Here is a 14,687-nt window from a genome sequence, read left to right on the forward strand (position 1 = left end):
AGAACTTCACAAGGGGTTGTGTATCATACATATGCCTCCTGACAGAGTCTGTGGACATCTCTATGAGCTGATCCTCTTCTACAGTGGTTAAGCTTGACCCTGCTGCTGCATCATCACTGAATGGGAGCAGGATCCATTTGCTGTCACAGCGCCACTCATCAGAATCATTGAAGTACTTTCGGAATTGAAGCACAAGCTTCCTCAAATGCTCACACACAATGTCTTTAACCCTCTGGGGACCAAGCTGTTTTTGGGGCCCTTGAGATGTTCTGACATGCTCTGACATTTGTGCTTTTTTCAGTTATTTATAAACATGTTAATGGCAAAGGTGTAAATTCACTCTATATAGCACAAACAGGCCTACCATAATATGCGAGCAACATGTATGTAGATGTTTGTATTTTTAAGAGAATAATGTTTATGCGTGGTTATTTAAAAAAATAAAAATGAAAGTTGCTGAAATAAGACCACAAAACTCATACAAAATATGTGCCCACAAGACTTTTGACTAATGGATGTTGTCCCTTTCAGTTCTAGCTTCAAAATTATGTGAAAATAGTCTTGCTTTATCGTTCACAAAAAAAAATACATTGATTTAAATGGTTTAAAACAGGTTTTGCTTGGAAAGCCAATATGCGAGGGGGAGGAGTAGTTTACACCTTAGTCCCACCCACTCTGCATAATGACTCTGCATAATTAGCCATTCATTCAGGTGTGACACTGACTGAGCCACAATGCAAGGACAAAATATATATTTTGAAGAAGACTTATATTGACCATTTAAGATTTTGCTTACATCTATCTTGTAAATATGTTTTGCTATTTTATTAAAAAGGTTACAATTACAACAATAATTACAATTTCAGCAATATTTCTGCAAAAAAGTACTCTTTCTTTGTTAAAAAAAAAAAAAAAAAAAAGATTATAGGCCTACATTTTATCATATGTATTCATTAGTTTGAATATAGCCAACATTGGAACATCTTAGTCTATGACTTTATTTTTGACAAAATAGTATTTTATATATATGAGCAGAAAAGCTTATTTGATGTGACAGTATATTCTACAGTAAAAACTGTACCCAAATCTAGTCAACAAAATGTTGTCTTTCATACTTCGCCTGACTGTAACGCAGTAACTGTAACTGTAAAAGCAGTTTATTCTTTCACACACAGACGCGCGATTCATATTTAGGCTAAACACTCTTTACAAATATGTACCCTTCATTCATCTCACAGAAACGCGATTCATTTTAGGCTAAACAGTCTTTACAAATATGTACCCTTCATTCATCTCACAGAAACGCGATTCATATTTAGGCTAAACAGTCTTTACAAATATGTACCCTTCATTCATCTCACAGAAACGCGATTCATATTATAGAAACGCGATTCATCTTTTTGTTTACATAAGCCTACAACGTTATTCCATAACGTTATTCCACATTAACACTTGAGAAAGGATAACTTAGCCTACCTCACTCCTCAGCGGGATCTGCTCCTCATATCAGCACGGAAAATTTTCTCCATAAGGTAGGCTATATTATGCCTCTTTGTTTACAGCTGATGTGGGGGCGTTTCACAGACTGAAATGGTTCTCAGAATTTGCGTTTGAATAGCACGCGCTCTCCGGGGCGTGGTCAAATTACTTTTGAATGGCTCGTAATGAGCTCGACTGGAGTCGCTCTCTTTTTATACAGATTACAGAAGCTGATAATATTTGTTTTTTATATAAATTACTTCATTTAAAAGCTGCGATCTCAAGCTTTATGCCCGTGGGTCTGTTTGCCTGTTTGACTGAATTTTCGCGGAGTTATAGATAATTTTCGAACGCGTTTCAAATGGGAGTTTACTGACAGAGAGAAGGCAGAAATAGCATCATGTTAGTTTTTCTTTATTTGTCAAAAAGCAAAACACTTTATTTGTATTGTGAGTATACAGAAAAAAAATAGAAACTGAACAGGATCGATTGATGTATTACACGAAAATGAAAGATCAAAATTAACAGAGCATTTTGTGTTTATTTTTCATTGCTAAAAAAAAAAACGAGCAAAACGCGCGGGCGCGTTTTTGGTCCCCAGAGGGTTAATGTCAGTGCTGTCAGAATATTCCTCAACTGAAGGGAACATAGCCAAGTTACCACTCTCCACTCTTTCTATCCATCTTGACATTTTTTTAACAAATGCCTCTAGTTTTTCGTAGAGCTGCAGGACGTTTGAATCTCTCCCTTGCATTGAAGTGTTCAACTTGTTAAGCTCTGCAAAAACATCGGTGAGATACGCCAGCTTAGTTAACCAGTGGCTGTCCTTGAACATGCAAGCCAGTTCAGTGCACTCCTTCTCGCACAAGAAAGTATAGATAGCGTCACGTAGTTCAAACACACGGGCGAGCACCGCGCCGCGAGACAGCCATCTCACCTCTGAATGGTAAAGGAGAGAGGTGTGTTCACTTCCTAAGCCTTGACATAGGGATGCAAACAGGCGTGTATTTAATGCTTTTCGTTTTATCAGGTTTACAGTTTTAACAACAGCATCAAACACCTCGCTGAACTCAACACTGAGATCTTTGGCGGCCAGAGCTTCTCTATGAATCATGCAGTGTGTCCAAATTATCGCCGGTGCTACTTTCTTTACGTGCCCAATCAATCCAGTCTGGCTGCCACTCATTGCTCTGGCTCCATCGCTACATAGCGCCACACACTTCTGCCACGAAATATTGTGTTCTTTGAAAAAGTCATCAAGGGCTGAAAAGATCTCGGCACCTGTAGTTCGCCCTGGCAGTGGTTTGCAAAAGAGAAATTCCTCGCACATCGCACTATTATCCTCGTACCGCACAAATGCCAAAAGTTGCGCGTCATTTGTTATATCTGTCGTCTCGTCTAATTGAATTGAAAATCCCTGAACTGATCGAAGTTTCTCTATCAGCTGCTCTTTCACATCATTTGCCATTTCCTCAATTCGACGTCCGACTGTGCTATCTGACAAAGGAATAGTTTTTAATTTATTAGCACATTCTTCGTTCATCATGGTTTTACACATGTCTATTGCTGCTGGCAAAATCAGCTGCTCTGCAATTAAATGAGGCTTTTTGCATTGCGCAACTCTGAGAGCCACCAGATATGAGGCTTTCAGTGCATTTTCACTGACTTTTGCACTCTTTCTCATGAGCGTCTGCTGTCCTTTGAAATCACGCAACATCTGTTGCATATACTCAATAGGCTTGACCTTCAAGAAGCTGTGATGTGTCTCCATATGACGAGAAAGTTTCGACGGTTTCATGGATTCATTTGAAAGCAACGTTGAACATACGAAACACAGTGGTACCTCCTCTCCTGTTTTGTCAGTCGTTACTGTAAATCCATATTTAACATAATCTTCACTGTATTTTCTTTTTCGTTTCCCACTACGTTTCCCTGTTTCCTCCGAAGTTGTAGCTTTGTCTGAAGAGCATGCAGCAGAAGCCTGTCCATCTGTCCTGACATCTGTCACTTTCCTCACTAAAAAGCGATCCATGCTTGGTGCTGACTAGCAATCTTCGCCTTAGTTAGAAACGTTAGCTAACAGCTCCACTCCACTCCAAATTTAAATTCACCAATATTAAGCATCTTTTCCATGAAACCTCAATAATGTATTTCCTTAACTCCGAGATGCTGGTCTATTTCGCGCGCAAGATGAATGTGTACGTATATGACGTTGGGGACGCAAAACACACCGTTAACAAAGCATAGACCTGATAGGTGCAAAGCTAGCCTATCCTGTGTCAGTTTGAATCTCAACTCCTCTATATTATTTTAGATAGTTTCATTAAATTTAGTATTCACACCAATGTGCAAATATTCTGGAAATGTTTGGAAAAATAAATTATTTAATAGTGAAATTACGTAGGCTGGAATGCATGTCACGGACCACATGCAATGCCGCCGCGGACCACCAGGGGGCCGCGGACCACCGGTTGAAAACCCCTGCCCTAAGTAATGGTATGGTATTGTTATGCTTTAGTAGAGTAAAAAAAAGTTACATACAGCACCTTTAACATTCCACTCAGTAAAAGTGATCATCCTGTAATGAGGATATTTCTCAAGGACAGAGTGATCAATGGAGGAGCCATTCCAGGTTATCACCAGCTTCAAGAGAGATATGTAGGAGCATTATATAATAAGGAAAAAGAGGAACTTGTTTGGAGATGGTGCATAGTTGCCATTCTTTAAAATGGATGCATTGTTTGCCTAAGTTGATTCACTGTTTGAATTTTTTCATGATGATGCACATCCTGTTCACATAATGCATTGTTTGCATCCGTTACATTAATGGATTGTTGGCATGCTCTAAAATTGATGAATAGCTTGTGTTCTGTTAAACTCAAAAAGACAGATTAACATAAAAAAATAACAATGAATTAAAAATGGGCACCAGGTAAGATGAAAACTGTATTTTTACATTTTATATTAATGAGTTTCATTGATTTTTATTTGGTGTAACATTTGAAATGTTTAAATTATATTAAGTTATTATCTGTGTTTTCTTTTTATAAATTACAGAGCCAGATGGTTCATGAGGTAAGAAAAGTATAAAAAATGTTGTCCGTGGTATATTTTCTCTGCAAAACAACACATGAAATGCTGCAAATATTGCCACAAAATTTGAGAAAAGCCACCGCAAAATCAGTCAGTTTAGGACGCAAAAATCTGAAAGAAGTGCCGCAAAAATCCTGGAGGGACTGATTAATAAAGTCACATATAATAAAGTCACGTTTACATTCATCTGTTTTTGTTTGTGAAATTGGTTTGAAAACAACAATTATTCTTTTTTTACATTCCATTTGGAGACACACGTAGAAAGTTGCACACTTCTGAAAATAATCTTTTTGTTTTTGAATAACTCACTCTCCCATAAGTGATTGCTCATCAGCGCCACGCATTGCATCATCACGTTGGAAAGGTCACAAGTCACGTCATCTTTCTAAGTTATTTTTGTGCACTCCGGTTCAAAAAGGTAGGGAAGGGCGAAAAATTCCATCTCATTTTCTCTTCCAACGTCAAAATCGTCCGACATCTTTGTTTTAATATTTAACTTCTTTTTTTTCGTGACCTTTCCAACGTGATGACGTAATTCATGGCACGTCGCAGACCAGCACAAGACAAACAATTGTGGTTAAAAAGTATAATATATATATATATATATATATTTATTTTTTTTATGACCGATCGTTTCGCCAGATAAGACCCCATTGCTCAGCTGGGATCGTGCAGAGCCCTTTGAAGCACTTCAGAGCCCTTTGAAACAGCATTGATTTGAATTTCAACATGCTGGTTGACATTGAACTCTATTGTTTTGACAAAAATCCTTAAATGTTTTCCTCAAAAAACTTAATTTCTTTTCCACTGAAGAAAGAAAGACATGGACATCTTGTATTGCATTGGGGTGAGTAAATTATCAGGAAATTTTCATTTTGAGGTGAACTAATCCTTTAAGTAAGGTAGATCAGCCGACAGAAAAGAAATGGTGGACTGAACTGATATTTGCTGTCAAAGGCCTGAGGAAACTGATACAGAGCAAGATCAAGCTGAAGGCCTATATATATATAGGCCTCTACTCATGCTGATTAGCTAGACATGTTGATAACTGATTGTTGACAGCTGGTTGGAATGACGTGATGATTGGATAGATCATTTGAACGTGTTCCTCCCGAACTTTGTTATAAAACATAATTTATACACAACAGGTTATATATACGTTTTAGAGGCTTTTATTGTGAAACTCAACATCAGACAGTCCTGACATTGTGTGAGTGACACTCTGAGGCGGTGTACTAAACCAAAGAGTATAGATTTTGCAAGCAGTTTTTGAGATTTCTGGATTCCCCCATTCAAGTAGACAGTTTCGATGTCCGAAACTAAACAGAAGCAGGAGTATAAATACACAGGGCTGAACAAATAAAAACAGCCGACAATAATCAGAAACAGAGTAATAAATATTAAGAGAAAACTCCACAAAAAACTAAACATAACCCTGACAATAATAATAAAATGATAAAGTGTGTAAATCAAATGACAACTATATACATGAGTTATGATTATAAATGATTGATCTGGATATAAACTCAAAGAAAATAAAGCACAACACAGATGTAAGGTTAAAGTAACACGCACAGGTTTCTATTGAGATCCTTTGATCCTTCATTTACACAGGAATTGATCAACAAACTGTGCGATTGATTCATTCTCTTGAATCTGTGTCTTAATTTCCTTGACTTTGACGTTTGGTTCCTGTTTTTCTTTTGTTGTTGCTTCTAACTCAATGTCTTCCTTAAACTCTGTAAATTCACTCTCCATTTGTCTTTTGAGACGGTCTTTGAATGTCTTAAATTCAGTTTTGAGTTCATCAAGACATGTTTGCAGGGAGTCTCATTGTGTCTCTCTTCTTCTGTCTCATGTTTCCTCTCTCTTCTCTGTTAGTATACTTGCCTGTTTTTTCTAGGTTTCTCTTGCTCTTTGCCTTGTTTCCACCACTCATCCTTAAACTTTCTCTCACTTCTATTATAATTATCGGGTATATTATATAAACTTCAAGAAAGCTCATCGTTTACTCAACCAATACAGCTCTAGCGCACGACCCAAAGTTCAGCTGTAGTATTAATGTAATGAGGAGAAAGTAAGACTCTATAACATCTCACTGTCAATGTCATGATTACCTGTATGTCTCGGTCTTCATGGACTCTTATTTTGAATTTCTGTTGTCTTGTTGTGTCTGGTTTTCAGTTTCTGGTTCCTGTGTTACCATTGCTGTCTTGTTAATTTCCATAGGATCCCTTGTTTGTAACCATGACAACTTATCACCATCACCCAATCCCTTGTTATCTAGTGTATTTAAACCCTCAGTCATCTTATGTTAATTGTCTTGTGTTGATGTTTTATGCTGGTGTTTACTAAATATAAGTGTTAATCATCTTTCTGCATCAAGCCTCTTATATTGGATTATCTAGTCAAGCCAGTGTGTGACAGTCACTGATTTATCATTCAGCTCAAAGCATTATGGGTAGAATCTCTCTACAATCTGTTCTGATTCATCAACACAGTTTCACTGATGATTTATAACCAACATTAAACCCAGGATAGAGCGGTTGAGTGAATGTGGTCTGGACTGTGTGGATGAGGCTCATTGTGTCAGAGATGCTGTAGAAGGACAGAGTTCCTGCACTGTGATCCACATACACTCTTACTCTACTGTTAATGGAATTTACAGGGAGTTTAGTCACTATATTATTGTGTATGAATGAGTAACTGGAGGAAGAGCAGATCAAACTCCAGGACTGATCATTATATCCAAACTCACACTCATAACCCCGTCCCTTCCTGCTGATGCTCTTATATGACACTGATATATACACATATTCTCCACTCCACTCAATCTCCCAGTAACAGCGTCCACACACACTCTCTCTACACAACACCTGACACACATCATCAAATCTGTCTGGATGATCAGGATACGGCTGATCTGTGTCAGTGTAAGTAATCACTCTGTTCCTCTCAGACAGACTGAGGCGTTTATTCACTGTGTTCAGATCCAGAGTGAACTGATGGGAATCTGATGGAGAGAAAACACATCAGAATCAGGAATTATGAATCTGTCTGATCTTTTATTATAGCTGAACTCTTCATGATCAATATATCAGCAGTGTCTCAGTACAGTTTACCAGATACAGTATGTGTGAGTGTGTAACACTTTATAATAGCTTTCACTAATAAATCATTAACAAACATTATATAATGCTTAATGTATCATTAGTTAATATATATTCAATTAGCTAGAAATATGAGATAAAGTGCTTGTTCTTGTTTACAAATTAACTTATTACATATTACATAATGATTAACAGATTAAGTAAATTGAAATGCTTACAAATGTTATAAAACACTTTCATTCATGTGATCCTGCACTTCTTGAAAATCCACAAATGCCATTAAACTTCAGTTCATATATTAACTAATGCACTTTTTTACATTTGCAAAAGTACAAATGCAAAAAGGTGTTTGGTAGCTATGAGTGATGTGCTTATGAGTTATTGAATAATATGGTCAAATGAATAGTGTGTGAAGTGCTTTTATTAATTAAGCAAATTATTTTCACAATATTTTTAAATGTAAAAAGGAGCATTAGGTAATAAATGAACTGAAGTCAGGGGTTAAAGCCAAAAAAAAAAAAGCATAACTTTAACAGAAGTTTTTATTTCTCAAATAATAAAAGTCAACAGAGCTTTTGCCGCAAAGTTAGCTAATATCACAAACTATATATAATATAATATAATATCTGTTTTTAACCTAGCCATTATACCCTGGACATTATAATAATAATAATAAATTCAGTTTTAACCTGAGCATTATAATAAGAAATTATAACGCATGTTCTAACTCAACCTGTTAACACTGAACAGAAGAGGGAAACTAATATCACCAGCATCAGAACAAAAAGTGCATTTATGGTAGGGATGGGCATTTCAACCAAAAATAATATTCGATGATCGCTGGGAATTATTCGAAAAAGCGCACCCCTCCCCCACATCCTCACCGGCAAAACGCGTTCATTCAAATTCCACTCCGACATTCAATTTCTCTGTACTGTAGGCCTACGTGTTGTAGCCATTAAAGAAAACGTATTTAGTTTAATATGTATGTTTAAATTATATAACGTTTTTTTATTTTTTATTTCATCTATGTTGATTATATGAAAAGTGAAAAGCATGAGTAAGATAGGATCATTAAATGGGCAATATATCGGGAGACATATGGAGTGGGTCAGGCATGATTTTGACCACTTTATTAAGTTTTGTTTTGCATAAACCCTTTCTTTAAAGTGAATTTGCTTTTGTATAAATTGAATCTCAATTTTAATCGATGTTTCATCAACCAATTGCCTAGATTTAATAGATGAGAAGCAAATATAGCAGACAATATAATCAGGACATGCAAGGCGCCGGCGCGATCACTTGCATTGCTCGTGAACTGGAGCGCATCTCATAAATGACCCGAAACTCAGCGTATAGGCGCACAGGCATGAGAAATATATCTATTGAAAGCTTGAAATGTCTACTTTTAAACAAAACAATTCAAAATGAATAGTAACAGACTACTCTCTTATGTAATCCGTATAAAATTTACATTTCTCTCTATAGGCGCGTTCACTACATTTGGACATTTTTGTTTAATTCTATTTATTAAACGTGAAGAATACTTTCCAAACCGTTACATATAGTATTATAAATGTTGTGTTCAGATGTTCATGATATAAAAATATATGTATTAGAATAACTTTTAATATGGAGTGAACATGGAGCAGTTTTTCCGTGAACAGGAATGGAAAACCCGGAGTGGACCCAGAGCGGAGTGATTATAGAATGCTTAGAGTGGAGAGAGCAACATGCTTTCACTCCACTCCAGGCTTTGATCACATCCCTCTCAGCAGGGTGAATACACCCCATCTTTCCTTAATTTAAGACCTATTCAAACTAAAATTAAGACATTTAATTTTAATACACTATTTTAGAAATGTAAGCCTATTTACGGCCTTAAAATTATGAAAAGTGAATTTAAGACATTAAGGACAGGCAGGAACCCTGCAATTGATGGAAATCCGTCGTAGCGACGGAGAACTTTAATCCCTGTGAAGTTTAAAGACATTTAGCATTCAAATATACATTACCAAATAAGCTTTTAATTATTGTATAATTTCTTTTAAAATCATTTGTAGATTTTCAATCTTGATCGTATGAATTGAAAGTTTAATGGCATTTGTAAACATTTAAATTTACATTAAATAATGATCTGTTAATCATTATGTAAAGTTTAATAAGTTCATTAATAAACAATAACAAGCACATTATCTAATATATCTAGCCATGTGAATATATATTAACTAGTGATGTATTACATTATCAATTTGTTAAAAATGTAACACCACAAAATATCAAAACACAACTCTCCTTCCACCACTGAACAAATAGCGTCATTATAACACCACTGTTGTATAAAAGTTTCAACATCATTCATAGCTCTATAGTACCTAAAATCTATTATAATTCTAGACTTTACAAAAAACTTTAAAAATAGGCAAAAGCTCCTGACCATGTGTATTCTCAAATGTATTTCTCCTTGTAGTAAGTATTGCAAGTTTTGCCTGACCTACCAAAAAATGTATTAACTGCCATTTTACCTTTTGATTCTGACTATAGCCAGATCCCAAAATAAAAGAACTTTGAGTTTAAACCTCTCCACATTTAAAAAAAAAAGCCTCACTTAATATGTCAAACAATTGCATTAATCTTCCACATTCCAAATAGCAATGAAATACAGTCTCTGGTTATCCACAAAAAATACACTTTAAACTATAAAGAAAACAAATTCTTTCTGTACCATTTGTAGGGGCATACACATTTATAAACGCCATCTTATACTTTTCAAAAGTAGCCCGTATTATCATAAGTCCTCCAGCTATTACCTCTTCCACCTGATATGAAACAGGCAAAAAACTTTTTGCAAATAAATCAGCCCCTTCTCCTCTATTAGAACTCATATGTGTTAACAACACTTCTCTCTCCCATTCCCTTTTCCAATCAATTGGATTCAGTGCCGGCCCGAGCCTTTTGGGGGCCCTAAGCAGAATTTGATTTGGGGGCCCCCTCACACCACGCAGAGTCACCTGTGCTTGACGATTATTGACACAAATGTCACGCTATAATGTTACATTATAAATTAATACAATGAGGTTATGTATTAATACAAAATAAATACTTAATAAAAAATAGATACTTAAAGTATTAACTTTTTCTTTACTCTTTTACTAACTCTTGGAAACTTCTGAAAACAAACTGTCACAAAACATATTAAAAAAAAAAATATTTGCAAAATGTCCTCCAACGTTTTGCAACACTTTGGAGTTTGAATGATGTCTTGTATGAACATGACGGAGTATGTTTTTATGTTTCCACTGTTCGATCGCGCCCGCGACTCACACACACACACACACACACACACACACACACACACACACACACACACACACACACAACATATTCCAGCTTTGTAATCTTCCACTGTGATGTTTCCAAGCACATTTTTGCGCGTGTGAAGAGGATGATTTTTTCCGTCGATATTGGAACGTTACGTAAGTGAAGTACAAAGCCTATGATAAAGAATAGTTTACCATCCAAATCCATCGCGAATGTTGAAACATTTTGATTCTAATGAGAGAGATACGTGAGCCCAACGCCGCTTACTTTCACTTTCGCTTTAAATTATTTCGTTTTGGCTTGTTCATAGTTATTTTTTTTATTCTTGTTCTGTTCTGAATATCATTACATTTAAAGGATAAATCATTGATCAAATCAAATTTTTGTGACATGGCTTAACATTACCGTGACTTTGCGCACGAGTTGTCTATGAACGCGAGGTTATGCGCATGACTCAAACACTGGCAGACACAGCAGCAGTTGTAAGCAGGTATATTGATCATGAAATCAGAATTTTCTTGTCTTCAGTTATTAATCCTTTTATTCATTTATGTCACTTGTTTAAGTTAATTAATATGTATAAAATTTTTTTTTTTTTTAACTCGATAGGGGGCCCCCTGGTGGCGAGGGGGCCCCAAGCAGCCGCTTAGTTCGCTTATGCCTCGGGCCGGCCCTGATTGGATTCATGCAGTCACTATAAATTTCCTGAACATTGTCACGTGTCAGTGTATGTTTGGTTCCTGTTTTCCTTTGTTCTTTCCCGCCACTCCTTCGTTAGTATGGTTACTGTCATTATCAGTTCAGTTGTGTCACCTGTTTAGTCAATCATCGTTATCTCTATCACCTGTGTTCTGTTAATCAGTTTCATCTGTGTTTCTATTTAAGTTGCATCTGCTCAGTCATTCATTTTCCGATCTCCGTCTTATTTAGTGTGTTGCTACCTGTTCTGCTGTCCTGTGTTTTATTACATTAAACCTTCGTCTCCGTCTGCCTTCCTGCAACCCACTGTAACAGAAGATCGGACCAGTCCATATGGACGACAGGGCTACATTTGTCGAAATTGCTCAAGAGGGCACAGAATTGTTCTCCTTCGTGGTGAACGTTGTTCGTCGAGCCGTCACTAGCTCTCTCGACAATGAAACACTAAAGCTGCTTTTCTGGATTGGGGCCAATTTCCACCAGGCCATCAATCTCCCAAACACAGATGGACTAAGCTGGAGGGAAGTCATCGCCAGGTGTTTGGTGAGCGTTGCGTCCCGATCCAGAGAACAACCACCATCACCAGCAGCCGCCAAGACCGCCCCTCCAGAGTCTCGTCCCGCCGAGACCGCCCCTCCAGAGTCTCGTCCCACCAAGACCGCCCTTCTAGAGCTTCATGTCAGTCTGAGCCAGAGACTGTTCACGTCATGCCTACCGAGCCAGAGACTGTTCATGTCAGGTCAGCCATGCCGGTGTCTTCGGACAAGATGGCCGCCAACGCCACACCGCCTGAGCCCTTAGCCTGGATGGCCGCCGCAACATCAGAGCCTGTCCCAAGACCTGTTCCTGTCCCTAGACCTGTTCCTGCCCCCAGACCTGAATCTGTTCCAAAACCTGAGCCTGAGATTGTTCCTGAGCCTGTTCCTGAACTGAAAAGAAACTGCCACAAAACATTCCTTAAAAAGGAACACAAAGAATTGTTTCAATCATTTTGTTTGTAGTTCTTGTCTCAGTTTAGCAACACACTTTTTTTTTAGCCTGTAGATTTCTTGCACAGTGAATTGTTCAGTTCCTTCACCCCTCATTAGTGTTCCAACTGACTCAAACATTCTCCGGTCAGAAAAATAATCCACAACCTGTAAATTTTTCATATTTTTAGTTTTTTTTGCACAAAAGCCCTGATTTTTCACAAATGAATAGTCAATCTTTTTTTCCTCTATTTTTGCTGTCAATTGCCTCTATCTGAATCATCCACTGTGCTGTTCACTTTCATCATGTTTGACATCACTGACACAATTACTGGATCTTTGCATCTTGTCTTAATCCTTTTCCTCTTAATAGAAGAGGTTTTGAAAACCTCTTGTTCATTCACTAATTCACTCTCCATTCCTTCTCCTCCTAGAACAGTCTCTACAGCCTCAACCACATCACTAAATTCAACATGCACTTCTCTCCCATCCCCATTCGTTCCTTCTATCTTCATTTCATTCACCTGTTCACCCACGTTTTCTTTTGTTTTTTCACCTTCTGTCACATTATCCTGTACCTGTTCTTCAACTACTTCGACCACCACCATCCTCAGCAATTACAACATTAGTAGCATCAGTCTTCTCTGGACATGCACATCTTATATGCCCCCTTTGTCCAGATTTTAAACAATAATTGTTTCAGATGATGCAAAAACAATATAGTCAAATCCATCCATCTCTAAAACTTACAAAATGTTTCAATAGAGGTGATTTACAGCCTAAGGGAATCTTTTTCATTTGAGAGACTATTTTTCCATGCCTTGATAATTCTGCCAATAATAGATCATCCTTTATGAAATGGGGCACATTTGACAGTGTGATATTCCTTGCTGGCTGAACCAAAGGCATTACCAGGGTAAATAAAAGTATATTTTATTATTACCCCACTTTGAACCACACTATTCACTTTCTCTAGAGTATCGAGAAAGATAACGACAGCACTACTCATTCGTGACGCTGACATGATACTCTCATACCCGACAGCCTTTCCAACCGCCAGACTACACTCTTCAACTGAACAATTAATCACCGGCACAATCTTAACTCCATGGCTGCGTGAGAGTCGCTCAAATGCTACTTTACCTTAAGCCGCCGTTCTCAACTGATAACCTCACAAAAAACTTTCTTTCTACACAACGACTCAAACCTTAAAATTCCTTCCAAAAACATCTATAATCAAACAGAAAGAAAGTTTTAGAGGAAAAAAGACAGAAACTCACTCGTTTCACACCACACTCTCACGATCACACTGCCTCCACCCACTCACTCGCAACATCCGCTCAGAGAGAGAGAGTGTGTGTGAGTTTGTGTGTTAATGAAAGCGTGTGTGTGTATGTGAGAGTGGGAGTTTGTGTGTAAATTAGTGTGTGTGTGTGTGTGTGTGTGTGTGTGTGAGAGAGAGTTTGTGTGTGTCTGTGTGTCAAGTAAACTTTATTTATATAGCTTTTTACAATATTGTTTAAAAGCAGCTTTACAGTGATAAAAGGAAAATAATGTAAAAAAGTTTGTTTCTAGAAGAAAAAAAAGCATTATAGTCCAGCTTAAGTAAATTCAGTGATGGTTCATTTTTGTTGTAAAAAAGTTATTTAGTTCATTTATATACAGTATATAGGCACTCTGGAGAAAACAGTGATGTCATCGTCCAGCTCAGGTGGTGTGGTCTGTGAGTGAGTGTGGTGTGTGTGTGCGTATACATACACTTGTGTTGTCCTGCTGTAATCCTGATCTCTCCTCCATGATCCACACTACAAAACACACACAGTGTGACAGTTAATCAGTAAACACTCACACACATAAACACACACACACAGATTTGTCTATATTAGTGACAGACACACAGCATTGCAGGGCTGTAAGGTGATTAATCACAATATATTTTCAATTATGATTTCTAATTTCATCTGTAAGTTGCAGTTGGTGGTCAGTTTGTGTTTTTGACTAACTTTTTCACATTTGA

The 14,687-nt window shown here is 37.2% G+C and overlaps 1 protein-coding gene across 2 annotated transcripts in view; it reads right to left on the reverse strand.

Moving 5' to 3' along the window:
• Positions 1-5,729: 5,729 nt before the first annotated feature.
• Positions 5,730-14,687, reverse strand: part of LOC309497332 (protein NLRC3-like) — a 72,148-nt gene continuing 63,190 nt past the window's right edge. For both annotated transcript variants that reach the window (XM_082167548.1, XM_082167545.1), the window contains 2 exons: positions 14,429-14,475; positions 5,730-7,585 (listed from right to left, as the gene is read on the reverse strand). In XM_082167548.1, coding sequence (XP_082023674.1) covers positions 7,065-7,585; positions 14,429-14,475 — 568 coding nt within the window. In that variant the 3' untranslated portion in view covers positions 5,730-7,064. The remainder of the gene's footprint in view (positions 7,586-14,428; positions 14,476-14,687) is intronic.

This window comes from Leuciscus leuciscus (assembly GCF_965113295.1).
Source record: "Leuciscus leuciscus genome assembly, chromosome: 4".
NCBI lineage: Eukaryota > Metazoa > Chordata > Actinopteri > Cypriniformes > Leuciscidae > Leuciscus > Leuciscus leuciscus.